Source organism: Ruditapes philippinarum, unplaced genomic scaffold (assembly GCF_026571515.1).
Source record: "Ruditapes philippinarum isolate M1 unplaced genomic scaffold, ASM2657151v2 ctg5590_1_1_1_1, whole genome shotgun sequence".
NCBI lineage: Eukaryota > Metazoa > Mollusca > Bivalvia > Venerida > Veneridae > Ruditapes > Ruditapes philippinarum.
Genome location: NW_026857759.1, coordinates 10,703 through 38,647, shown reverse-complemented (window position 1 = coordinate 38,647; position 27,945 = coordinate 10,703). Strand labels below are relative to the sequence as shown.

General features: G+C 30.1%; 1 protein-coding gene across 4 annotated transcripts; it reads right to left on the bottom strand.

The window, feature by feature from the left end:
* Nucleotides 1-1,686: 1,686 nt before the first annotated feature.
* Nucleotides 1,687-23,366, bottom strand: LOC132750849 (sulfate transporter-like). Of its 4 annotated transcripts, none has more exons than XM_060740902.1 (2): nt 23,227-23,366; nt 1,687-4,352 (listed from the first exon to the last, which is right to left on the bottom strand). In XM_060740902.1, exons 1-2 carry the CDS (start codon nt 23,242-23,244, stop codon nt 2,253-2,255), a joined length of 2,118 nt encoding a protein of 705 aa, XP_060596885.1. In that variant the 5' UTR covers nt 23,245-23,366; the 3' UTR covers nt 1,687-2,252. The 4 variants fall into 4 exon arrangements, with proteins under 4 accessions (XP_060596885.1, XP_060596886.1, XP_060596887.1 ...); XM_060740903.1 differs by lacking the exon at nt 23,227-23,366 and adding an exon at nt 6,440-6,560; XM_060740904.1 differs by lacking the exon at nt 23,227-23,366 and adding an exon at nt 12,094-12,206 and having other exon boundaries at nt 1,688-4,352.
* Between the last annotated feature and the right edge of the window lie 4,579 nt (nt 23,367-27,945).

The window sequence follows — 27,945 nt, the reverse complement described above, 5'->3', positions numbered from 1 at the left end:
TGACGGTAAAATGAACTGAGACGATAAAATTTAATTTTACGGAATCAATTGTTTTGATTGTAGTTTTTATCAACTTTTTCTTTACTTTAAAGGATTTACTTCAGACTTAAGATTTTGTTTCTATTAAAATACTTTGTATTTGCCAACATATGCATATGATTTTAATATTTCAAAAATTTAAACGTAAAATTCAATACTAGACTCAATATCATAATTCTTATGATTCTTTTTCCATGTTTGCTAAGATATGATATGCAAATAAATCAGTTTTAGTTCGGCCGAGTACCTATCTTTAAAGATGCTTCTTGTTTAAGTATTTGTATTTGCTATTGAAATCCTTATGGTTTGAAACTGTGTACATCCATTACACAAACTAAGCAGGTTAAAGGTAAAATAAGATTGCCTTGAATATTTATATATTCAATAAGGATCATTTCTGCATACTTACACAAAATTGCCATTGTTTTGTGGAACTCAATTTCGACAGTTTTACCATTTTAGGAATCTCACCAACAATTATAGAAATGGAGAAACGCTTCGTAAATTGTATTTTAGAGTCAAGATATTAAACTACGTTATTTTTATTTATTTCAGCCTGGGATTAACTTTGTAAAAATCCAAAAAGGCATCAAGAATGTAAAATGTACATGTACACGAAAAACAGAGTTATTTATGGAATTATGATATTCTGTTGATTTAAAGTAACGTTCTGAAATTATTACTAACGGCTTATAAATGACACGTGACATAGTCTTTAAAGAATATTAATAATTCATTAGAAATATATTATTGGAAAAGCATTTTATATGCATTTTGATGATGCATTATTACATTATTTATGTTAATAAATTATTTTGTAAACTGTACCTTTGAACTACGATTTCAGACCCTTTGCTAGATCATTGAATATATATATATTCGTACATGTATGCCTTTGCTAGAAAGAAAAAGTGTTAAATGATTGTTATTAAAACGTTTTTGCATTTTAAACATATTTTGTAAGTATAATAATCTTGCGTCTATTTAATACAAAAGTGAACATAAAAACATACTTTCATATAACTTTATATATTTAATATAAATTCATAAACATGTACATTTAATTATACACTTCAAGATCCTTTAACTCAATATTTATGTTTTTATATCATAATTATAATGCTCAAATGAAGATTTATCATATTCCAAAAAGCATTATTTGTAAAGATATTACCAAATTTACATTTCATGTAAATTAAGAGTGCTAATTAGAAATTTATTATCTATAAAGTCTAAGTCATTTTTTTCAATAAGAAATGAATGCATATATTTTAATTTTAACATATAATGTAGACAAATATTTGCAGTACATAATTTACATATTCTTCGATGTTTGAAAAAATAGTTTTAGAACCATATTTGTTCACAAATATAAAAGTTCACTTAAATGTGGAAATTACCTTAATTACAACATACAGACTCTTTAACACATCAATGTAATCTTAAAGCACACATTTTGTCAGTTTAATGTTTTTTTTTTAAATAATTACATTTTAGGCAAAAGGCACTAAACTAAAAGACAAAAGTTTGTTATCAAGAGGCTGCTAGCTAAAAGAGCAATATTTCTTGGTGGCAGTTAATATCGGACATTGCTGTCTCTCACCGCTGATTTAGAAATCATTATAAAGAATTAGTAGTCGAGCATTTGTTGAGAATTGTAATTACTGGTTCTAATTAATAAAGAGCCGGTAAGGTATACAGACTACCAAAATATGAGCAAAGAGTAATTATATAAAAATAGGCGGTAAAATCTAACCAATCAAACAACTTGTCACTTTTTTATGTATTATAACAAACGATATAGCTAAGCAATGAACATACATTTACAATAAGAATAGTCTCGAAAGAAATATATACATACATGTATTTAATTGAAATAAGATACAAAGTGCATTTTCTTGCCTTGCTGACCGAAACAAAAAGTAAAAATCTTTGAATGGTAAGTTAATGTGTAAACGAGATAATATAAACAAATAATATAGTTAAGCAAAGTAAATGCGCCATACATCTATTATAAAAATTGATATAATTAATAATATATATTTTACTGAAATAAAATACTGTACATAGTAAATATGTCTTTGCTTTGCTGACTGGAACAAAAAGCAAAAATCCTTGAATGGTAAGGTTATATGTAAACGAGATAACGAGTTAAGTTGAAAGCATATTTATTATCTCATTTTTCTTTATCTAATTTTGAAGTATGCCGCTATTCATATTTTTGATGTAGAAACAGACACAACAACTTGAGAACTGAGTACTGACACTGCATCAAACACATCAACGAAGACGCTACTCCGAGGAAAGGACTCGAAAAAGTCGCTAGCTTCAAAAGTTTTACCAACGTTTTCCGAGATTGCAACGAAGTAAACTTTGACGTCTACCGTCTTGTACTCTTTGATGATTTGTTGAAGGGCAGCTATTCCTGCCATATCGATGTAGTGCACCTTCGAAAAGTCAAGAACCAAAGATTTCAATTTCACGTCCATAGGATCTGCAGTATATTTCCCACCATTTTCGAAAGAATTATTCTTTTCTACACCAATGCTTTCCTCATCAACTATCTTGGCCAAATTTTCCAATTTCTGCATTTTCTTCAGGAACTTTTTTGGATTCAAAATTTTTCGAAAGATCTGAAATTTCATTCTCTCAGCCGTTGCAAAGTACAAATTTGTTGGAATTTTAAAGATTTTCACTCCGCTTATTTCCCTTACTTGTGTATTGTCTGTATATTTTATCATGATGTCTTCAGCCTTTGACAGGCCAATCAAATGTCCGGTTGTTAATTGGTCATTTATCACGGTAAGAAATATTGAAATTCCAACCCCAGCAATGATACCGTAGTTCAAGTCAACGAGAATACTAACAGAGTTTGTCACAACCCAAATGATAAAGTCATACTTGTTTATCTTCCAAATTCGTGGTAGGTTTCTGTACTGTAGAAGAAGATCTTTCATGGAAACTATAATCATTGCTGCGAGAACACTTAGTGGTAGTGACACAAATAACTGTCCAATGACAAGAATAACCAACAGGAAAAATACGGAAGTAGCGATGGCATTAAGCGTCGTCCTAGCACCAAGCGAACTCAGAATCATTGTCCTAGGTGGCGCTGTAGCTTGTGGGAAACAATGGAAGAAACCTGACACAAAATTAGCAGCACCGTATGCAATTAGTTCTTGATTATCATCAATTGGTAAACCGTGTTTGTTTGAACAAAGTTTTGCCATTGAAATACTCATAGCTAGTGACAATATCGCCATAACAAAAGCGTCGCTCATGTAATTGCTTGCGTTACTGAAGTCGGGTACAGCTGGACTTGTGAAACCGCTTGGTATTTCACCAACAATTTTTACATCGAATTTATCCTCAAACTTTGCAAAATGTGATATGAATGTCGCAATAACTACCACAATAAGGTCAATTGGAATTGGCATTTTCATCTTTTTATTGAATCGTTCGTTGATGCATATCTTTACAACAAGCAAAACAATCAAACAAATAACTGCTATAATTATTTCAACTACTTTCGTGTCTGCAATTTTACTGAATAAATCTATATACATAAGCACCAGTTTTCCTGCTCCTGCAAAAGTCTTGACCTTAATTCCAAATATCTTAGGCACTTGGCTGGACGCGATGTGGAATGCAGCTGCGGTAGTAAATCCTCCAACAAAGGAAACAGACAAATATGTGGTGACTATCCCAAGTTTAAGAAGTCCCATAGCCATTAAAATTATACCAACAAGCGCACAACACGCCATTGAAGCACCGATTTTAACGTCCATAATCTCGTCTTCAGTAGGACTTGTTCCGTTATTGTCACTTTTAAACGCCGCAGTGAAAGAATCAGCTTCTCTCTCTACCACCGTCTGTGTAAGCAATGCCATTACAGCATTGGTTCCAAACGATATATAAGGCGACGTTCCAAACAATAGATATACAAGCACCGGAAAGAATGTAGAATATAAGCCATGGACTGGTCGCAGAGAAGCAAGAATGCCAAATCCCATTGCTTGAGGAAGGTGCATAAAGCTGACTGTGAGGCCGGACAAAGCATCTCCAAGAATATATTGCTTCAACTTGTACTGACGTATAAATCCAACAACTGGAAGGTAGGATCCAAGAATCTTTCCGACTTTTCTTCTCGAACATGTCATGGATTTCTTGATTTCGTCAAAGACACTAGAATTTTCTCTCCTATCGTTGTATTTTTCAGTGTATGCATCAAGTGTATAGACCTGCCTTTTAAGGGTAATGGTTTTCGTTGGTTCGTCATCCATATTGTCACAAAGGCTGAGTACCAATTGTTCCTGAAAAAAAATGAAATTTTCATATAACTGATAAATAAACGCATGCGTCTAATTCAATGAATAAATAAATACAAAGGCTTTAAAGTATTTTCTTTTAGAAGTCACTGTGCCTTTACAAATTTTACATATTGATTTCATACACATGTGATGCTCAGATAATGAAAAATAAAGTAATGCACTAAATGGTATCTTATTCAATCAAATGCTATTATAATTTTGCCTCTACCAAAGTATTAAGAAAAGTAATGAAAACATATTTTAGCTTTGTTATAAATTTTACAATCGAAATTAATTTCGTTAATAGGCAAATATCATTAATTTGCCTGATTTTACACAATCGTTCAATAAAGAGGCTTTTATTGGTGTCTTGTACTGAAGCATTTAAATTAATATTGTAGCCAAGCGTAAATGGTCAGTATACCGGCACAAAAAAAGAATAACGTGATATTTTTATGTTTAAATAAATATTCTACAATGGAAAATAATCGATTATACAAGTGACCAATGGAAATGTCTGGAAATATCATTCGGAATGTATCGGTAACTTTCAATTCTTAAAAGCGTGGGGCATTCGTTTCATAATTTAGGTAGTTTTTATGTTGTAAAATGATAATTTTTCATTATCAGTTATTGATCAATCACAATTTTAATAACCCAAACTGCTAATTCAACCAAACTAAACTACGAAAACAAATGAGAAAGGTGGATAAAACCTAAGACAAATCAACAACAACTACAACAACAACTAAAGATGAAAAGACATCACTGTAAACTTCCTATCATCCATTGTAATATAATCAAAAAATGTTTTAACTTTTTATGCTTAAACGATGACAAACTGTCAAAATAAACACATTTGATTCGTTTCCATATTTGTTTTCTTTAAAACAAGCACGGATCTCCTTTACTGTGATTTTCCGCTTATTTTGTTATTAAGCACTTTGAAATAATGGTTTTCTTGTTTTCGGCACAATTTATTAATTTTTAATCTACATGCAATCTAAATAATTTTTAGCTTCCAGTATGAAATTTATGAACATTAATTGAAAGGACCTATACTTTATATCTTTTCTTGGTGTAAATTCATTTTTATTTATTTAAAATATTTATAATATATAATAATATTAAATCATTGAATTGTGTGTAACATTCAAATTGATTGAACAGCATTTACAACATTTTTGATTGCTTTATTCGCAAAAGGGGTTCCGTTCTGTTGAACAATTCATGAGCTTTATGATATGACAGTGTTATGCCCTTGAAAGTCTTGAAATTTTCCAAAATGGACTGTTTAGTTTGCTTGTTTGAGTGAAAACTATTCAATGACATTAAAACATTAATTAATTGAAACAAATAAAAAAAGCACTAAGAAATGAATGCCTGACTGAATGATTAAATAAATAAATAAATAAATAAATAAATAAATAAATAAATAAATAAATAAATGAATAAATAAATAAATAAATAAATAAATAAATAAATAAATAAATAAATAAATAAATAAATAAATAAATAAATAAATAAATTAATTAATTAATTAATTAATTAATAAAATCACTCATTAATTTTTAGTTATTTTAGATTACTTAATTTAACAGATTACAGCAAGATATAAAATGTACGCAGCGTTTGCCTTCAACATTTGCAGCAAGTTTAACACAGTGTAAATGTAACATGTAAAAACAAATATTTACTTTGGTATTTTATTTGTGGTATACAATAATCGTTATAGCATATTTGTGTTACAATACGAATCCTGACATATTAAAAGTACAGATTATTGACAAGTTTGTGTTCAATAGAAAAATACCGATAGGTTGTAAAAATTAATATGTCAAGTTCAAAATGATACTTAATGCAATGAAATAATCACAAATCTTGTACTAAAGATTATGTCTTTAAATTATAATAAATGATTAGCAGTATCAGTTACTTGCATTTAATTTAAGTGCGCATGTGTACATTTGAGATAGATAAAACATAAAAAAACAACATAAACTACGTGCAAAGTACCATGCATGAAACATGCATTCTTTAGTTGTCAAATTTCATGAAATTTAGCGATAAAGTTTGACAAAAATACTTACTGTATCAGCTGCCATGTTTGCTTAATCTAATTTTTCGCAAATAGCGGTTTAGAAAAACGAAATATATAATCAAATGTGATTTCCAATTTAACAGTGTCAAAATAAATTTACTGTATCAACATGTACTATCGTGTAATCACTGTACGCTAACTAGGAAGCTGTATTTAGTATACAGCCGGGTTTTCACAGGCAACAATTAAATGTTTAAATTAAATTTCTCAGTTCATATGGCGCGGTTGATTGTAACTTTTAAACAAAATTTCAAAGAAAGAGAACAAAAGTGTGTTATTTTAAACCTAACTTGACATAAATATTTTAAGCTTCTAATATATCACCGAGACACGATTATGTTGAGGATTATTATTGCTCATCTTGCTAAATGTTTTTGCTGCTGATATTAAATTTATTTAAGTAATTTCAATATCGTTATTCAAAATAATAATTCAAAACTTTAAGACGACAACCTAACCGCTTTCTATAATAATTAAAACCACAAACGCACGAAAGAAAACAGATTTTACACAATAACATTGTTCGGGTAGACTATTAATCAAGTGTGTACCTTTAGATACATTGAAAAGTGTTTATTTGTAATTTCTGCAGGCGTACAGATGTTTATCAAATGCATTTGTTTGGAAATTATTTTAAATATTTAAAGATTTAAAGATTTTGTTTTTCCCGCCGAAGGCCGTCTGAAATCAGTTTGTCTTCAAGTAAAATATACAGTGAAGTACTGAATAAAATAACAATTTTTATTGGTCACTTTTAAATAACAAATTGAAATCCGGGAATCTCATTGGCCGTTCTAAAGTAAAAAGGATAGTTCTTGCCATTATAAAATAAAATGTTTAGGATAGTTCTCAAATATAATGTACAGGATAGTTCTTTCTTAAAATCAATTTAATTTTCTGGTTAAATTTCTAAGATATTTAAGTTCTGTTTAACCATACTTCCTCCCACAATTTATTATGTCATTGTTATGTAAGCATTGCTAAAAATTCTATATTTCATTGTATTGAGTGTTTTTTTTCTATAGTCCTAATTTAGGACATACTGCCTCTTTTACCGACAAACGAACACAATCTTTATCTAATGTCTGATTAACAATGATCTTTGTGAACTGAATGTTAAAAATACTAAGCTTTTAAGGAATGTTTAATTACTCTATTTAAGAAATATCAATTACAAGATAATGCATATCTCTATGTAGTCACTAATTCGTTTTGTAAAATAAAATGTCTAATGTATCGTTGGATGACCTGTGCCAGTAACGGCCCATTTTCAGCGACCGTTTTATAAAATGCTGCCGCTTTAAAAAGCTGTGACTTATTGTTTTAACGTGTTTATCCCAGTAAGACTTTTCATTTTAACATATTACCTTGATGCAACCTTGAAAAAATGGCCAGAAAATACATATTGTGTATAAATACACATAGAGTAGTCTAACGCGCCCGTACATGTGTCTTCTTTTCTCGCTATGGATTTCAATTATCCAGACAAAATTGCATGACAAATATTTACATTCATTCAAATAGATCTAAAATAAATAAATAAAATAGACCATACAAACGTTTGGAGAGACTTATAACAATGACATTTTTTTCTTTGGCGTTTGGATTTTACCTAGCTAATCTTGGACTTTTATTAGATACTGTCATCTAAGTGCAGTAAAAGGTTAACTCCTATTAAATTTAATAGGAGTTAAACCGTTACTGCACTAAGGTTACTATATATTTTATTGCAGATTTAGGAAATCATTGTGAAAGATTAGGTTATATAAAAATAAAATGGAAAAAAAATTAATGATGTAGTTCGTCTTTGTTGAACTTTTAACTTAAATTTGATTCTTCAGCTTAAAACTTGTTGTCCAAATTGACCACATATCTCAAACCATTAAGCTGGTATTTACACAACAAGCACAAGTCATATAAAACTAAATATAATATAAATATTGCGCAGTCTATTGTACTATCGAAAATTTAAAAAAAAAATCACATATACTGTAGACGTTTAGGAAGAAACATACTTAAATGATATTAAATTGGTGGCATACAGATTATCTTGCGCGGATGTTTCATAACTTTTCAGCAAGTTGGTATGGTGAAGCAAATGAGTCGAAATAATCATACAAGTTCAATGTCCTCTAAAAGATCACAAAGCCCTTGAGAAATAAAACTGCAGTTATACTCACATTAAGCTAACGTTTGCAAATATGAGGTCACGTATTTACGTTCAGTTGAATAATTCTAAATTATACTTGAATTTCGAACCTGAACATTGCGCATATGTTTTTAATTCATTGATTGTCATGTTTCACACATGTATTAGATAAGCATACATGTTTGAGGCGGTCAAGATCACGTTAATTAAAATATCAAAGTCTATAATAAAAACAAAAAAAAAAAAAAAAAAAAAAAACAAATATGTTTGGAAATATATGAATATATGCACATCCTTCTCACAATGAATATACTTGTTAATCAATTAAATAAAAAGATAAAAAAAACCTTATGTTGTTTTTGTTGTTGTTGTTAAGCGCCTCGTCTTATATAGTTTTTGCAGCTTTGCACTCTCCAGTAAATTTCAATATTGTACTCAACAATGTATAATAATTAATCATATTATCAAATGCAATGAATATGATATGGATAAAGATATTATCAGTTATAGTTGTTTACCTTGTTATATGATATAGGTGACAGCTCCAAATTAAAAGCTAATTTTTAACGCGCAAAAGATACAAAAATAAAGCTAATTCTGTAAGCACTTTTGGCTTTAGTGACAACTGAAAATCAGTCAAACCTTCAACTCACACAGCTGGATGCCTAGTTTATTTTTTTATTAAGAAAATTTCTCTAACGATAAAAAATTGGTGGCAAGTGCTTAACACAAATTTGAATGAACGTTAACCTAAATAATCACTATGATTTCTCATTTAAATTTCTCTTATTTCTCAAAAAATGGTTTATTTTAATGAAATTACAGGAGCCGAAGCTGGTATTACTGCGCAATTTGCGTGCGCAGTTAACTGACTTGAAACTGTAACAGATGATACTTAATAACTGTAATTTTTCATCAAGTGCATGCAGCTGCATTTAAGTCTGAATTTAAAAGAAGATTATCTTAAAGATCAAAGAAAGTGCATGTCAGGGAGGTCATTTCTCGCGTCATGTGTTTTAATACAGGAGGTATTCGATAACAATTATGATAATATGACACATAAAAATCTGTATTATAAATTATAAAAAAAAATTCTCGGATTTATGCCTGTAAGAAAACTCGGTAGGAAGGATTTTATGTTACAAAATTAAAGCCAAAAAAGGCAAAAGGCTTTGTCCGGTTAATGATTAACTAAGACAGAGCTTAAATGTGCAATATAAGTGTCCTTGTTTTTGATATGCTATGCAAAATTCACAATTGCAATGTATTCACCAATGATAATCGATTTAAACTTATTGATCTTTTTTATTTTATTTTATTTTATTTTATTAATATTTATGATTTTTAAAGTTAAAATAATGGTTGTAAAGAATATAAATTATTCCAGTATAAACGTTTTTTTTCCGTATAAACATGAAACATAAAACAATTCCAATATAAATATTCGATTTTTCTCATATAAACATGCGGTATGGTATATATCATATAAACACGGACTATACTTATATAAATATGTAATGCGTCTCATATAAACATGCAATATTTCTCTTAAAAACAGGTTATATATCTCATATAAACATAAAACACTTTTAAGATAAACTATAAATATTGCATTCTACTTATAACCGGTGACAGGGGGCTTAGACGGCAACATACACTTTCAAGTACCGTCTATGAACATACTCAATCAAACATAGCTCGCCACATTCGTCATTTTGGGCGTTCTTTAAGTATTCGTTTTTCTTTATTTTAATGTAATTTTCTCATATAAACAAATAATATTGTTCTTTTCTTATATAATTAAAGAGTTCGTGCACTTACTTTTCTCTTACGATAAATTTCATTGTAAAGAACAAAATCGAGACAGAAATAGTCGGGCATGATAAAAATTTAAATTGGATCAAACACGGATATATACATGTAAAACGTTTTAAAACACTTATCTCATTGATCATTTGTTTTCGGCGTGTTTACGATAATCTAATATATAACTTTGAACAGATATATTTCCTTGCATATTTAATAAATTATTGAGGAAGCTCATACTTCATCCATCCAAAAATAAAATGAGCCGCGTCATGACAAAACCAACGTAATGCGTTTGCGACCAGCATGGATCCAGACAAGCCTGCGCATCCGCGCAGTCTGATCAGGATCCATGCTGTTCGCTTACAAATACTATTACAAGTAGAGAAACTGATAGCGACCAGCATGAATCCTGATCAGACTGCGCGGATGCACAGGCTGGTCTGGATCCATGCTGGTCGCAAACGCATTATGTTGGGTTTGTCGTGACGCGGCTCAAATTTAATGATGTAAATCGTCTTCGTAGAAATGTTGAAAACAAGTTATTTTTGTTGTTTCTATTAATCAAGATATTTAAGAACTATTTTTTCGCATAAAAGCTGGTTCTTTTATGCGAAGCATATTTAGATACTAATATATAGGTGATATGAAGATGAAATTTATTGACCAAGCCGTCCGGATAGCTCAATAGATCGTGCTGGACTGTAAATCGGGGGACCCGGGTTCGATTCCTGGAAGGTGCAGGTCACTTTCGCTGTGATTGATCATGAAATCTTTTCTACGGTCATTCGTCCGTGCATATACTGAATTTATCAGTTGAGTACCAATGAAAATTTACAAACAAAAATTAACTATTGACGTAGACAAATCAAAAAACTTTCATCAAATTAAATATTATGAAATCGTTTTCACATTTTCACACAGATAAAGGACGGATGTTTTGTCACTTTTCAGCAAGTTGATATGGTGAAGCAAATCGATCGAAATAATCAAATTTGCTCATTTTTCTTAATATAATCTCAAAGCCTATGAGAAATAAAACAGCAATAACTCTAAGATTAAAGCTAACCTTTGGGATTATAAGATATTACCATTTTCGTTTATGGGGTCAACTGATGTCAAAAATTCGTATGAATTACATGAATCTATGTTATTTACAAACATCGACTGTTAAAGAAGGTCAAGGATATGTACTCTTAGAAAATAATTACATACGGTAAATACAGACACCCCCCCACCCTCAAGGTGGACTTTCATTGAATATTATAAAATTTTAGTCATCAATTTTGTAAATGAATAACGTAAGAGAAGTTTCTCAATATTTCAACATGGCAGTATTAGTGTTTACATAAACGGTGTGCATATATGGAAAGTAAAACAATTAAGAATATTAATAGAAAAATCATTAGGATAAGATAATTTCAAAACAACAATATCGACATCTGCAATAACAAATGAACTCAAAAGAACAAAAAATAAACAAAACAAAAGAAGAGAAAATGAAAAATACAAAACTAAAACAATCAAATAATCAAAGAAAAGGTTTTAGTCATTCTTTAATATTTATCCTTAATCTATACATAGTAAATATTTTATTGTCAAATACTCTCTTAAGCTATTAACTAGTTTTACGACAACAAATAAAAGGGCTGAAGCAGTAAAATAAATTTACATAAAAACCCGTCCACCTTGAATATATATAAATAAATCCTCGTGAAAACTATGTGCACATTCTCTCACTACTGGAGTTTCATGTTTGGTTAAAATGATCTTTATCTGAATTAAATTACGTTCGTGCGTAAGGAATTTTACGAAGGACGTGTATCGCGGATTTTTTACCCGTAATATAAATTATATTATATTAGAAGACTTTTGTCCGCTTTATGTTTCAATTTAATGGCTATTATCACGTTTTGTGGATGGTGATGCGGCACTTTATAGCGGTACCCCTTTTGTAGATATTGTAGGTAACTGGGTTAAAAAAGTTAAGTAGGTTATACCATGTCGACAGATTTGCACTGACTATCATAGGTACATTTATACTAAACTTATCAGACTAAATTGTCTCTTTAAGATATCTTGTAAAAACTTAACAAATGTATCTCAGACAATACCAATTTTGAAAGGCGAGAGACAAAACAACATTAGACTCAATGTCTGAGATAAATTGTCACGTATAAATTTTCGGCCCTGGATAACTATTCTCTATAAACATGTATAAAATAGTTATGAACTGCAAGAGATGAAACCAGAACCGATAAACGACAACTTTGAAAATGTTGTAGGTTCGGTTTGATTGAGTCTTGTTATGGACGTTATTGGTAGTGCAAGCTACTGTCCCGCCCGTAGCTTAAGCATAATAATCAACTTAAGACTTTAAAGTTTTGAATTTAGAAACATCCTATAATAAGATGTATTAATACGGCGGTTACCATTGAACAAGCAGTGTGACACATGTGACTGTTACCGCATGACCCACTCACCTGGCTAAACATATTTATGTCAACATACATAATTATTCAAACCTAAATAAGATGCATACACGGACTATTTTAATCCCTCGCCCTGATTGTTCGGACAACAGATGCGTGTTGTAAGTGCACGAAAAAGATAGTAACCCTCAATTGAACAACCCCTTAGATAAATCTCAAGCATATGATTCAAATAAAGCAATGTTTGTCTATTTTTGAAACAAACTTGCAACTAATGTTAATTGTTTTATTACCGCAAAAGAAGTGAAATGTCCATAACTGAAATATCCAGCATTCACTTTTCAAGTTTAGTGTCACATTGAAGGTTCCATGATAACCGGCGTATGAACTCATCTGCGGATGTTTCTAAATTCAAAACTTTACCATTTCATGTTTAAATGTTGAATGCTCTTTAAGCCGGTTCTACGGGGGCGCGGGCGGTAACTTGCACTTTCATGTACAGTCCATCAAACCGAGCCTGTAACATTTTCAATTTTGTTGTTTTTGGATTTCTTTTGGGATTCTTTTTTCTCTCTATTTTATATGGTCATATTTTAGTTCTGAATTTCCTGTCACCAAGATAAAATGATTTGTTTTAACCTTCAAATCTATAGTGCTAAATCTGTTACAAATTCCCTCTAATTGAGATATGCACATTTGCAATGAAGCACATTTTACACTGCTTTAAATGAAAGGAATTGTGGGATAAAAGTCGATCATTCAAATGACAGTGTCTCAATTATCATCCCTTCATCTTTTTAGGTTTTGCGTTCTATTTAATAATAAGACTGAGTACATTAATACCAAGACTAAACATTATCAATTTAGTTCAACAATTTATGTGGAAAGTTCATGGTTTTAAAAGATTAGGACGTAACACATTACAAAAATGTCACTTCAATACCAATGAAATTCCATAGCGAGCACTAGAAAAGCATACTCCCTGCAGAGTTAACTTCCCCTGATCAGTACAGTAACAAAGCGTAGATTGGTGATGCGTAGTAGAAGTTTTGTAAAAGAAGGAACAACATGTATCTGCAAAAGCGTATGCTGACATGAATGAGCTTAGGATTACGGCAGGTTGTCTTGGAAACGACAGAGATAGTAGACTGCAAGATTTCGCAAAACCGGTTTCTATGGACTAGCGATAAATCGCTGGCCGAATAAAAAATATATAATTCATTTTATCATAACAAAGCAACATGAATGAAGAATAGCGGAGAAAAATTTACTTAATAGTTTAATCAAGAGCTGTGTACGAAGCATTGCAATTGAGCGGCATATTTTATACCTTTAATGGATTTATAAAAGCAATATTTATTTATAACTTATGTGAAGTTGAACAGCTACAAGAAAGAAAAACACACACAGAGAATAACAACAACAGCAACAAAATAAACAAAACCAGCAACCAAACAGACACACAAATAAACAAAGGAAAAGCTGCAAAACAACACAATTAAACAACAAGAAAAGCCAATTTGTCTTTACTATCATTGATCATCATAATCATTTTGAATTTAGAACAATTTATTTACGCCGTAAGGGTTTCTTTTTAGAACAAGTTATAAAATGTCCGAACAAATTAAGTATCAGTGAACTAAACCCGTATACATTTCAAAAGTCAAAAAAGGGGGCGAGAATGATAATACTTTTGACATTGTTATTAAACTGAAAGCTGAAGACATGCTGATATTATAGTTCAATCTGTAGATAAGGACAGGTGTTTCAAAGGATCAGATGAATATGACGAGGGAGGGGGTATCCTCATAACGAGGCCTACTCTAGGTATTATACGCTGACGAGATTTTGAAAATATACCGTTCTACATTTTATGTATTTTATTATAAACGCAAGTCATTTAATCGTTTAAATGTTCCCCCCTGCACATATTGTTATTAAAAAAGAAAGTAATAAATGTAAGGTATTTTGTTATACCTAACATTATTAATTTTCTTTATAACCTCATGTGACGTCAGAGGTTAACAAGCGGTAATTGTCACATGGCATGGCAACATCACGTTTCTGCCGGCTGATATTACTGTACGGCAATCCTGCGCTTATCGGGTGTTTGGTTTTAGTTCAAGTTGGAGATTTTTATCTTAAATATTAATTTTGTCGGTATAATAAATATAATAGAGTGATAAAATAAATGACAAGATAATGCCAAATATCATTTGTCTGGAATGAACATTTTGTTATATCACCCACTTTATTTATTCTAATAAATTCACTAAAATGCTATTGCCGAATATCTTAATTAGCGCAATATTCTAAATATACATAAAAAGTTATAAACTATCATGTGTTGAAAACCGAAAATGTTCGTTAGGATCACAAAATTGTATTGAATTTTATAGGGCATTTGAATTTCATCCTTATTTAGACTCCCTAGAATAATGATTGTACTGATTTTAATACCATTTCTTATGCATCTGAAATAAGAGTTATACCTTGCGGAAAAAATCGTGCAATATGATGCATATGTATTACTTATTTTACGAGCGTAAACAAGTTATGGATTCCATTCACCATTAAATGCGGATAAACGACATCTGTTTAAACGAGGTTATAATGGAAGACAAGATTTTTTTATATCTTAAAGTATCATATCGTGTTCTATTGAAATAGTCTGTATTTCACGAACAGTAAATATACCGATGTTCCATTTTATTTTCAAGAAAAAAATGACCATTGAAAAAAAAAGAATTGCAACGAAAATATTACTTTTGAGTTTTTGAATTTTCTGTCATTAATTCAGAAGTAAAACATTCATAAATAAGTGATAATTCCACAGTAAAATTATTTTAAAAATATATATATATTTCAAAGCAGTTGATATACTTTTATATTTTAATTAAAACCATGTGTCTTAAATCTGTAATACACTTTTTAGTAATTGGACATAATTTCGGGAATCAGACTAATTAAGTAATTTTTAAAGTGAAATATCATAAAAAGAAATCGATAACAATGTCAAACTTTTATATCATTTTCCTATACACAGTCCTAAAACATGATTATTTAGAAGATGAGCAGTAAACTTAACATTCAAACAAAATATAAAAGTTGACAAACCTCCTTCACATCCATCTGCCTTACACAAAATGATGGAATTCATTTGAGCCGCGTCACGACAAAACCAACATAATACATTTGCGACCAGCATGGATCCGTGCAATCTTATCAGGATCCATGCTGTTCGCTATCAGTTTCTCTACTTGTTATAGGGTTTGTAAGCGAACAGCATGGATCCTGATCAGACTGCGCGGATGCGCAGGCTGGTCTGGATCCACGCTGGTCGCAAACCCATTATGTTGGTTTTGTCGTGACGCGGCTCATTTGATTGCCTTGTATATACTCATATGTTACGACCTACTTATGCTGTCTTATAACGGCTCGGGTGATATAAAATCTTGACAGGTAATATATATCACTCCAAAACCAAAATAATAATTTTATTACCCTTCCCTGCCGAGTTAAGACAATTTTAATATAAATCATCGCTACCTTAAATGAAACGTTGAAATAAGATTCCTTTAGGGTACCCCTTCACCACAACATGACGTCACATAAATACATGACGTATTTTCTTTCGAACCTAACGAATGTAAACGAGAGAAAAGGAGTAGTCTGTTGAACGCACTTTTTTGGAATATCAAGCTTTCACAAGGTCATATTTGTTTTCAATTCTGATGAGAATATGTATCATTACTCTATATTGGTAAATATTTATCATTTCACAGTTAAAAAGTGCTTGTAAATCGCGTAAAATCAAGCTGTACGCGCATCGCCACAGCGCATGTTTTTTACAACTTGGAGTACCTAACGGGGAAATTTATTGTGTATATTACCCGTCTGGCTCGGTAATATCAATTTCTTTCGGGTGACCAATATCCAAACAAAAAGGAGGAACAAATCTGGATAAACTCATATGTTACGACCTACTTATGCTGTCTTATAAAGTCTTTCTTATTATTGGTAATGGCTTTAAAAATTGTCCCAAGATTACTTAAGCATTTCTTACCGATGTTTTTTTTACCAATAAATGGTAGGTTTTTTTTTTCAATTATTTCGCCATTTGATGAAAATAAGTAGTTTACATGTTTACCATGGATAACCTGATCAAATTACGAGCATGCGACACAGAATGTGTGCAATAGGGCTTATATTATCTTAAAATGTTATCAATGTCAGCCATCAGTAAACGCTTTTTATCACAGGAATGAACGTTTGGCATGGAAAGAAAAATTAATATGAAATCAGCCGACGACAACTAGGTCGTTATGTGGGTCGTTGTAGGTCGGCGAAACAAATTATACTGATGTATTTTCTAAAAGTTTGGAAAGTGTGGCTCTACACGATTTTATAAGAGACAAGTATTGGGACATGACTTTTACATAGTGAAAAATCATTACACATTTGTACTAATATAATAAAACAGTAAAAGTGGAAGGCAAATGGAAAGGAAAATGTTTAAGACACGGTTTGCATGGACCCCTTCTGACGCTGTTACTTAAGAGACACAGCTGACATTAAGGAGCGGCTCTAAACTTTCCAACGTGCGGTCTAAGTTATATACTGCAACGGCCCTCCTGACCTTGGAGTGGGACCTTCCATTAACATAAGCCCTTATTTAGTGATATTTGTACACAAAAAGTTTCAGTGCATTGTAGAACATAATTGCATGGCTCGGGACATTTATATATTACAATGTACATTATAGACACGAATGCAATCAATGTATGAATTAATTAATTATTTTTTTTTATCTAAAAATAAGGATATTTAATACACTTGTTACTAAATATAGAAACAAAATTGCTTATGATTTCAACTGATTATGAGTGTCACGTGACCTATTATGAGTTTGCGGCCCGGGGCCGAGAACTAGTTATCAGCCTGCAGAACATGTGCACGTGCACAAACTGAAACAATGACGTCATATTTTACGTCATCAAACAGTTAACTGTAAAAGTGAAAGTAGGTTGTCAGCACGAATCGCTTTAATTTTATTATGAGAGCTCAATCGTATTTAGGTACAAACACATTTTTTACGAAATAATACGACGAATTCATTCCAAAAAAAAAATGAAAATAAAACTTGCTTCTAGATTCTACTGCTTTGAACACACAAACAGTAAACATCTCTGTACAGAACAGTAGAAGTGTAGACAAGAATTTCAACGAAAGAACTTCAAAGTATTTGTTGTTGTTGTTGTTTTTTGTTTTTGTTTTTTTAATGCTACTAGATTCTATTAGATCAAGTGTATTAAAGACATTAATACACGTCAGAGTAGGGCCGGAAGGTGATAATCGGCCCAGAAATGAATAATGCCCTCGGGCTGAAGCCTTCGGGCCATTATTCATTTTGCGGGCCGATTATCATCTTCCGGCCCTACTCTGCCGTGTATTAATCTCTTATTGTTGTATTATAAATAAGTAAATGAAAACTACTTGTATAATTATGTAGGTTGTTTTGCATAGATTACTTGAGTCGCTAGGCAACCCCCCCCCCCCTCAAAAAAACAAAACAAAAAACAACAACAACAAAAAAAGCCAGCATCTGTAAAGAGAGGTAAATTTGCAGCAGATGCCGGGGTAGATTATCAATTGTTTCTCAAGAATGTATGATTATAGTAAAAAAATGTTCTCACAGCATACTTCAAATGTTCATTCACTTTTCTGGACAGAGGATCTATCTACATAGAAATAGTCCGTCTTGTATAAAGCTTGTATAAAGTGATGATTCAAAGATCGTTTATCAGTCAAAGCTAAATAATTTACACTGTACACATGGAAACTTCTGAATTTCTGACATTAAAAAAAAAGAAAAGAAAAAAAATCATTTATCATGTTTTCACAAAACAATGAACCTATACATGTGTTTATTTATTCGACACAGAACACAATACAGTTAAGAAATACTTCAAACATATTATAATTCGGCAGGTTAAGATAATTTTGAAGAAGTCAGACATTGTGTCGCTTACTTTTAAAGTGTAAACATCTAAAATCTTTTCATCTCCGAAATATAGTTTAGGATTATACAATTACAGATGGTAGTTCATTAGATAAAAGTAAAAGGTTGTTGGAAATAAACATCATTCTTTTTCGATAATTATTTTATTATCTTTATAATTTAGATTTTCAAGACTCCTTTTGATACTGATGCCGAATCAGTAGCATTACCCAATTCAAGAAGAACATGTTTTTGTTGTTGTTTTTGTTGTTTTCCAGAAAGTGTTGAGTTACTCCAAATCATATGTGTTCACTAATCGCTTATTTTTCTTTCAAAATTTTAAGTTCCTTTCACATTGGGATTCGATTTCAATGTATGTCAGGTTGATAAAATTAATGTTAAAAAAATGAGTAGGAATGTGTACTAAAAACGAAAAATAAATACCCTTTCTTTTCTTTTAGATGAGTTTTTTTAACAACAGATTGGTTGACCTTTTTTCTATATATTCTGTTAAAATAAACTACAATCAATTATTATATTTTTGGTAAAAACTTTTTAAATCCCTCTAGATTAATGAAATGAAATTTTCATTTTGAAATATAAAGGTACACCTGTACACTTACTGTATCGCTTAAAAAGATATTCGTCTCATCATGTCTGATTAAATAACCTAATAAAAACTTTAAAAGTCAAATATACTTAATATAATATATCAAAATTGCATAGCTGCTTCTTTATAACAAACACAAATGTTTTGCTGCCAACTTCTCGTTGATAAATAAAAAAATTAAATAAATAAATAAATAAATAAAATAACACACTAACAATTTCTTAGGAGGCAATCATTTTCAATGACATAAATTGCGTTTTATTTTAAATATTTTACCACTTGAAATAGCTTTTTATTAATTCATAGTTTTTATCTTTAAGTAAAACAACCTCATGCTTTAGCTTAAACCATCTTAAATATCATTACTTTGTTATTTTCAAGGTTTTGTAGATCATTTTATCATTGCAAGCAGACAGTAAAACGTATGATTTTATTGCGTTTAAAGAAATAAGAAATTGCACTAGATAAAACGCCCTTTGATAGTGACAAAGACATTGGATGAGCTTTGCATAATTTTGTTTCCTAGGGAATCCATCTCAAACTGTACTTATTGTAATACCCTTTATGAGAACGGCAAACATTTTGTATGACTATGACATTTTTTCTACCCTGCCTCGGTTATCTAGGTTATTGCCCCAGCGCGATGTTTTTGGTATTTTAAGATTTTAACGAGACTAAAAGGCATAAATAATCAGTTATAAAGAATCTAGTTCAGTGAAATGAGACATAATATAATACATTTTTAGCTTTTAATGACTTTAATAAAGCGTACGGAATAATGACTGAAATACATAAAAAGAGCAGTTTCATGTTTCAATGTGAAATACTTATAAAATACGGGCTGTGTTATATAAAATATTATGTAATAGATAAAAGATACAGTAGAAGAATGATGAAACAGAAATTGAATGCTGTAATACAGTTAAACCTCGATATAGCAACACCGTTGTGAGATAGAGAGTTTAGTTCTTGCTTAGACAAGTTGCTGTAGAGTGTTAAAAATATAATAAAGTCTTACTTCGGGTTGAGTAATTATTCTTACTGGAAAAAGGATTTTCTATCCAAAGGGGCGCTCTGTATACTTTAAAAATGAAGAAAAATAAAATTATTAAAGAATGCCCAAAACGGCGAAATTAAAAATGTTGCAGGGTCGTTTTGACAGTACTGGAAGTGCAAGCTATTGTCCCTGTACTCTAGCACCGCTTAAGCAGAATTCAACATTTAAACATGGTAATGCTAACATTTTGATTTTAGAATCATCCGCACATGTGTTCATACGACGGTCATCTTGGGACTTTCAATGAAAAGTGTCATTCCATGAAAAGAGGCGTATGGTCCGCAAATAAAAGAAAGTGCATGCCCTGAACAAGAAAACAAGGGGCGAAACTAAATAAAATGGAATTTTGAAAGACGAATGTTAGTGCTATATACAACACTGCATAAACTTAAGGCTATGTATCATTTTTTTGACATAATGAATGGACCAAACATATATGGATAACATCATTTCAAGCATTATGATTAAATAAGTAGACCAAAATTATTTACAGTGATCTAAGTAAGAATGAATCAATACTGTTTAATTCCTGTTCCTTATAACTAGAATAAATAGTATATTTATTAATTCAGCTCAAACTAATCAAAGTCAATATTAAACTAAACATAAACCCGAAAGCTGCTATTTAACATAAGTTTTGTCACTATTCTGTACAAAACATTATCAACTTTTAACGTCTAAAAAACTTAATGTGCAACATTTGTATAACGGTCCTTTATAGAGCAAATACATATTGACAACGGCAACCTAACTTCTAAAAATAAGAATTCAAAATAAATTTAATATCACTTTAGCAATACCTTCAAGCAACAACGAAAATAGTTCTTTCTAAGTGTTGCTTGAAAGTTTATTGTAATAGTTATTGAAAAAACAAATGCAACTGAAATAAAGGTAAAATCTAGCAAATATTTTAATAATTATGTTGCAAATTTATTTGTTGGCTTTATTTATTACATCATAAACTTGTTAAGATCAAGATAAATATTAAAATAGAAAGCTATTTGTAAGGGTCAAAACTTTTCTACGTTTTAGAAAAAATTCATATAGGCAAAATGCTCAAATAAAATAATTTTTTATTTAAAAAATATTAGTCGTTTGTTCACTTGAAGAAGCATAAAGAAACATAATGAGCAAAAGGTTTAAAAAAATAAGTAAATATGTAGCATTGAACGTGAAATTAACATACAATCTTAGGAAAAAGTCCTAAACCAAAAATGCATAAAAGCCACTCAAGTAAAAGAAAAAAATTGGTACATGTGTATAACAAAACGTCACATTATAATCAGATTGGTTTTAAATAAATAAACGCTCGTTTACGGATTAAAGTGACATTATGTTTATGGTTTTACTATCAAGTTGAGAAAAAGAAAACACTAATGTATTGCAAAATATTGACTTTTCTAATAACAAATAACTACTAACATTTAAGATAAGATATTAAAACTGCCTTAAATATAAAAAGACTGCACCACTCTTTTTATAAACCGGATATTACCGATAAATTTCGAAAGATATTTAAAGATATTTATGTTGGGCACGGTGGTTATTAGTTATTCAAGTGACGTTTATTATGAAATTGATAACGATATGAACAACTGTAAAGTTATTTTGAATGTTACGTTTACTCATGAATGAGTATAATGTAACTTTAATGAAACGGTTTTAAATTTAAATATTACAGGAAAATTGTATTACTTTTGTGTAAGTAAGCAAACAGTGTTACTCAAATTAATAAGCAATATAATAAGTATAAACCAATATAGTAATTCGAAATAATAGCTTTAAAGAACAATTCAAATACGCAGGTAGTCTTTGCAAATATGTTTTTTTTTCTAAAAGCCAGCTTGCATATTATGCAAAAGAAATAGTAGTAACAGAAATAATTATACAATTGTCAAATAACAGTGAATAGAATTCATTTGTGCAAAAAAGCCCTTTTTACTAAAAGCCACACTTGTAAATTATGTAACAGAAATAAACAAAATACAAAAATAAAATTTGTAAATATACAAACAATTATGGTTATCAAATAACAATGAAATAATTCAATAGGGCAAGCAGTGTTTGTAAATAATTTAATGTTTCTTTCTGAAGACCAACTTGCAAATTATGTAAAAGAAATACTAATAACAGAAAGAAAAGAATGTTGTCCAATTGAAGAGAAATAATTCAACAATGCAAGCAGTGTTTGTAAATTGAATAATGTTTCTTTTTGACAGCCAATTTGCAAACTATGTAAAAGAAATACTAGTAACAGAAGAAAACAAACAATTGTTGTCAAATAACAGTGAAAGAATACAACTATGCAAGCAGTCTTTGCAAATAAACCCTTCTTACTAAAAGCCACACTTGCAAATTATGTAACAGAAATACACAAGCAATGGTTATCAAATTAAAATGAAATAATTCAATAGTGCAAGCAGTGTTTGTAAATTGAATAATGTTCTTCCCGAAAGCAAACTTGCACATTATTTAACAAGCAGCAGAAATAAACATTTCTGAATGTCAAATAGCGATTAAAGTCATCTTAGTGGGCAATGGTCTGCAAAAAGATAAATTGTATGTTTAACCAGTACGCCTTAAAAAATTCAAAAGCTAAAATATAAAAATAATGAAAAACATGTTAATAATGTTAAGAGAAACAAGTGTTCATTTATAATTTTTGTAATATAAACAAGCAGTGATTAGCAAATTTAAAATAACAAAATATATTTTACATACCTCCTCCTTTACATCCATCCGCCTTACGCAAAATGATGATAGTATGTTACCAAATGCGCTTGATTATTTCATTGGTCCATATATAAGGACTCACTGATGCTTGCCTTACAAAGCCCGATTACTTGTTATGAATAATAAAGATTTTCGCTTTTATTTTGCATAAATTATTAAACCATTTTGATACATTTAAAGTACCGATGCTGTGCAAAATGTATTTCAGACATGGCCCTAGGTGCATCATGTTGCTTTTGTTTTTCAATTAATTTGTAATTATTTCTTATAAGACTTTAACATACCAGCTTTTACAAATGATGCAAAAAGTTCATAAACCTGAAAAATTTAGGATTAATAAATGATTGATTTATATTTAGAATTTATCGTATAAGTACCTAATCTCACACCCAACCTATTCTCAAACCTTTCATTCATGTGCTGTTATTATTTTACTAGAAGTGACTATGATGTCCTGAACTTTTGTGCATAAAAGCTTAGTTTGTGACAGACATGTATGCTGATGTCAAATGAAAACAGTGCATAGAAACAAATATTTACATTACATATTTTATAACTTAGCGTGTTTTCATACAAATTGCTATTACCTTTGTAAGTCCCGTTAATACACCATAAACTATTTGTGAAAATGAATATTAGAGACAAAAATATCTCAAAGCAGGTACCTGCATCGTGTATGGTACTTCATTGTCATGTTGCAGTCATATAACAATCACTTCATTGGCTAAACTAAACAGTAGAATTTTAGGGATACTTGAAGGGTTTGAGATTAGGTTCTTTATTTTAAGAGGCCATGTCAGTTTTAAAAAAGAGGGTTGTGCTTTTTCAAGACGGAAATAGGGCTTTTTTAATTGCTGAATTTCAGTCCAATTTTACAGAAATGTTACATAAAGATTAAAGTGTACATATGTTACATGTAAGAATTTTTATAAATATATATTTTTATTTATACTAAAAGACCTCTTGAATGCTTAGAGGTTTGAGAACTGGTTAGTCCACGATAATTAATAAATTACTTTTAAATTAATTATTTGTTTGCCCTTAGTTTTTCATTAGTGTCATTCGATTGATTAATGAAAACATATTGAACATTTCATGTTCATTGTTATACACTATATTGATGTATATGTTTTTGTATTGTACATAAATTATGCATAATTATATATTTCTTTATAACAACTCTAAATGGCATATTTCATGCTGATTACGCAAAAAGTTTACCAGTTGATATAATAAATTACATGTCGTTTTGGTGAACAATTGAGCGTTTTATACTACTTTAAATATTATATGAGGGGTTATAAAACATGGTTTAATAACAAGGCTTTCTAATGTATTGCTGTGTCCTATTAATTCTTTCCTTCTTTTTTTCTTCACGATTACGTTTCACTCATGTATTGCTGTGTCCTATTAATTCTTTCCTTCTTTTTTTCTTCACGATTACGTTTCACTCATTTCTAGTTATCTCCGTTTTGAAAACTTAAAGTCCTTACTGACCTGTTTCGTGTGATATAATAAATGGATGATATAATCCGTGCTTATCCATTCATCATAAATTTGAAATGAATTGATTCGTGTTTTTATCACTCATTGTATAAAACAGTGTAAAAACGAAATCACTGTAGTATACTAACACCACCTTTGTGTTATTTGGTGTGAATTCAAAAAATACGTAACTTCAGTTTATTGTATCATTTATTGCCAGTTTATGCAATTCAATGCGTTGTATTAAGTCTATACGAATTTATTTTAGTTCGATTGTGATTGAATATATCAGTTTATTGAAACTCTCACGAATCCGAACCTGGAACCAACAAGAACTAAAAGTTTCTTGCTCAAGGAAAGAACGGCTTTCCCCTGACGGCGTTTAAAACCACGCGGTTAGCAATCCTTAGATTACAAGTCAAACGCGTTTACAACTTGGCCACGCCGATACGAAAAAAATAGCTTTTTGGAGTTTTTGCTGTTTTTTTTTGTTTGTTTGGTTTTGTTTTTGTTTTTTTTATCTGCGAGCATGCGGACCAGATTTGTATTACAGGCATTGGATTTTAATTTGCAATGTTATGATAAGTACCGGCAATTCAAAGTACAATAACAATATAATGTTACATCACCAACGCGATACTGTCACGAAAGTTTACCACAAAGATTTATGTTTAAATAAATTTATACACTGTTAACAAACTGTTTTTCTTCTTTTGTATCTCATAGCTTACATATGGATATACCAGATATTCTTCAATATATCTTTTTTCACAAAACTTGCATGTGCAAATACCAGTTAGCCCCGATTTTGGACGGGTCATAAAATGTAGGAACATATCATCAGAAAATTAACTGAAATTTAAGTGTAAGAGTTTAAACTTTTTTAAGTTCTTTTAGAACTTTCTGATCGTAGACGATTTATCTTTAAAGTGACTTTATAGTACTTAATATATAACTAATTTTTACTACAATCTCATATCAAATAACTTTGTGTCTGTCATTAAAATCATTTGTCTTCCTTTAAGATATCAAAATACAGAATATTGTGTACTAAAATTAAGTAACCCTACTGAGTTTAACATAAAACCGTTGAATACTCAACTATCATTTATTTGATACAGGTACATTTCGTCATATCATCTATTTGATACAGGTAGATTTCATAAACCATAAAAACTTCATAATGAAAAACTCCATAAGCCAACACTTACACATTATCATTTTGTCATGTACAAGCCTTTTTAAGGTTAAAGTGACATTTACCGACCTAGATAATAATAAATGAAGATATATAGTTATAATAAAATAATGTATTTTACTAAGGATAGAAAAGTGTGACAAACTGCATTACAAACAAGAATACCTGTATAAATGATAAGTAAAAGTTAATATATACGGTCAGAAAATGGGCCCTAATAATCAAATTACGTATTTTGAAATTTATAGCCTTCATATTGTTCTTCTTGACACATACACAAGTATACTAAGTTTAACATAAAATCGTTGAATAGTCATAATATTGATATTTTTCATGTAGGCACAAACACCGTTAACAAATAAACGTACAGGTACTTCAATGTGTTTGCAAAGCTCTCCTTATTACAAAATAAATACAAGACAACAATTATACAATTTATTATGAACGAATTTATCTGTTGCATACATGTATTGACATCAAAATATATTCTTTTATAATTAATGCAATTGTGAATATCAAAAATAATTTTTTTTAAATCAATGTACAGTAAAACCTGTTACAGGACGTCCATCTGTAAAGCAATAACCTTTGTATAGCAAAAGTAGCAATCTGCCTAAATTTAGACTTCACAATTTCACAAACTTCCAAGAGTAACAACTCTCATCAACTCAAAACGATGTTTTGTACTGCCGATGTTGCACTATGTAAGAATTATTACAAAAATCATTTCTCAAAATGAACTAAAATGAATCTAGTTTTATATTCAATCTACTAAATTCAATAAAATTAAACAAAAGATGTATTTATTTTCTAGACGCAATCAGTTGTATTATGTGATTACCTATTTTTCATTACAGTGTTCTATTTGTAATAATTATCATAGACAAGTCATATTTCTTTTTAAGAATACTGGATTTGCTAGGTTCAGCAAAAAAAATAAGTTCAGTCTACATTTTTACCATGTACCAATTTTAGATAAAGCCTGGTTTATATCATACATATCGAATTACAAACATACGACAAACAAGGCTTACAATATCTTCAAATAGACTCAACTTAATTCGGATGTAAAACGATTCTGATCACGATAGGAATAAACAAGAAAGTTGCGACAGTATCGTATTATAGCGTTGCTTTGGGTGTATTTTTTGAACATCTATTTTGTAAGAATTTAAACACTGATAAAGAACACTATTACATGTAACTGAAACAGGTTTGATTGCCTTTCGATAGGGATTCAAATGGAGAAAATTATTTTTTAGGTTACGGTAGTATTTCATGCTTTAAATGGTCGTTAAAAGATTTAAGCTGATGTAATAAGCTAATGGTAATTCAAAGTATTAGTTGTTTAATGTAATATAACAGTTAAAGTGTAAAACTCAATAACCGCAAAGACTGCAAAACGGAAGATATTTAAGACTTAAATATTTAAGTATGATCTCAAACTGCAGTAATAATGCAATATATGGCCTAGCCCTATTTGCACCGTCTTATGCAGAACTTTAGAATTTAAAACAAACTGAGATGTGTTTAATTGGCCGCACACATACTGTAACACATTTGCATTTTAATGTTTAACCATATAAATATTGGCAACCACAAAGTAGTTTTCCCTTTGAAGTTTGCTGCTATAAGATGCTTGAGTTCACCATATAACGCCTTTTATCTCTTAAAACTAAATTTAATTGCAAAATTATAAGCTTTGTTACCTGCATATTTTTTTATTATTACATCACTTTGATAGTGTACTATGTAAACCTTTAGATTAAAGAATGTCAAATTTTGAAGAAGAAAAAAGAAAAGAAAACGAAAGTCATGAGAAAATAGAATATATATTATATTGAATAGCGATTGAGTTTTATAAACGTAATGATATTCGACTCTTTCAAAAGTACATTTATTCAAATAAATGCTGCGTGGATGAAGCTTATTTCATTATACGCTTTAAGCCGAATCCATCAAATGAATTTTGTTATGTTATTATTAATAACAAACGATGTTTGATAGTTTGATGATTTTATAAA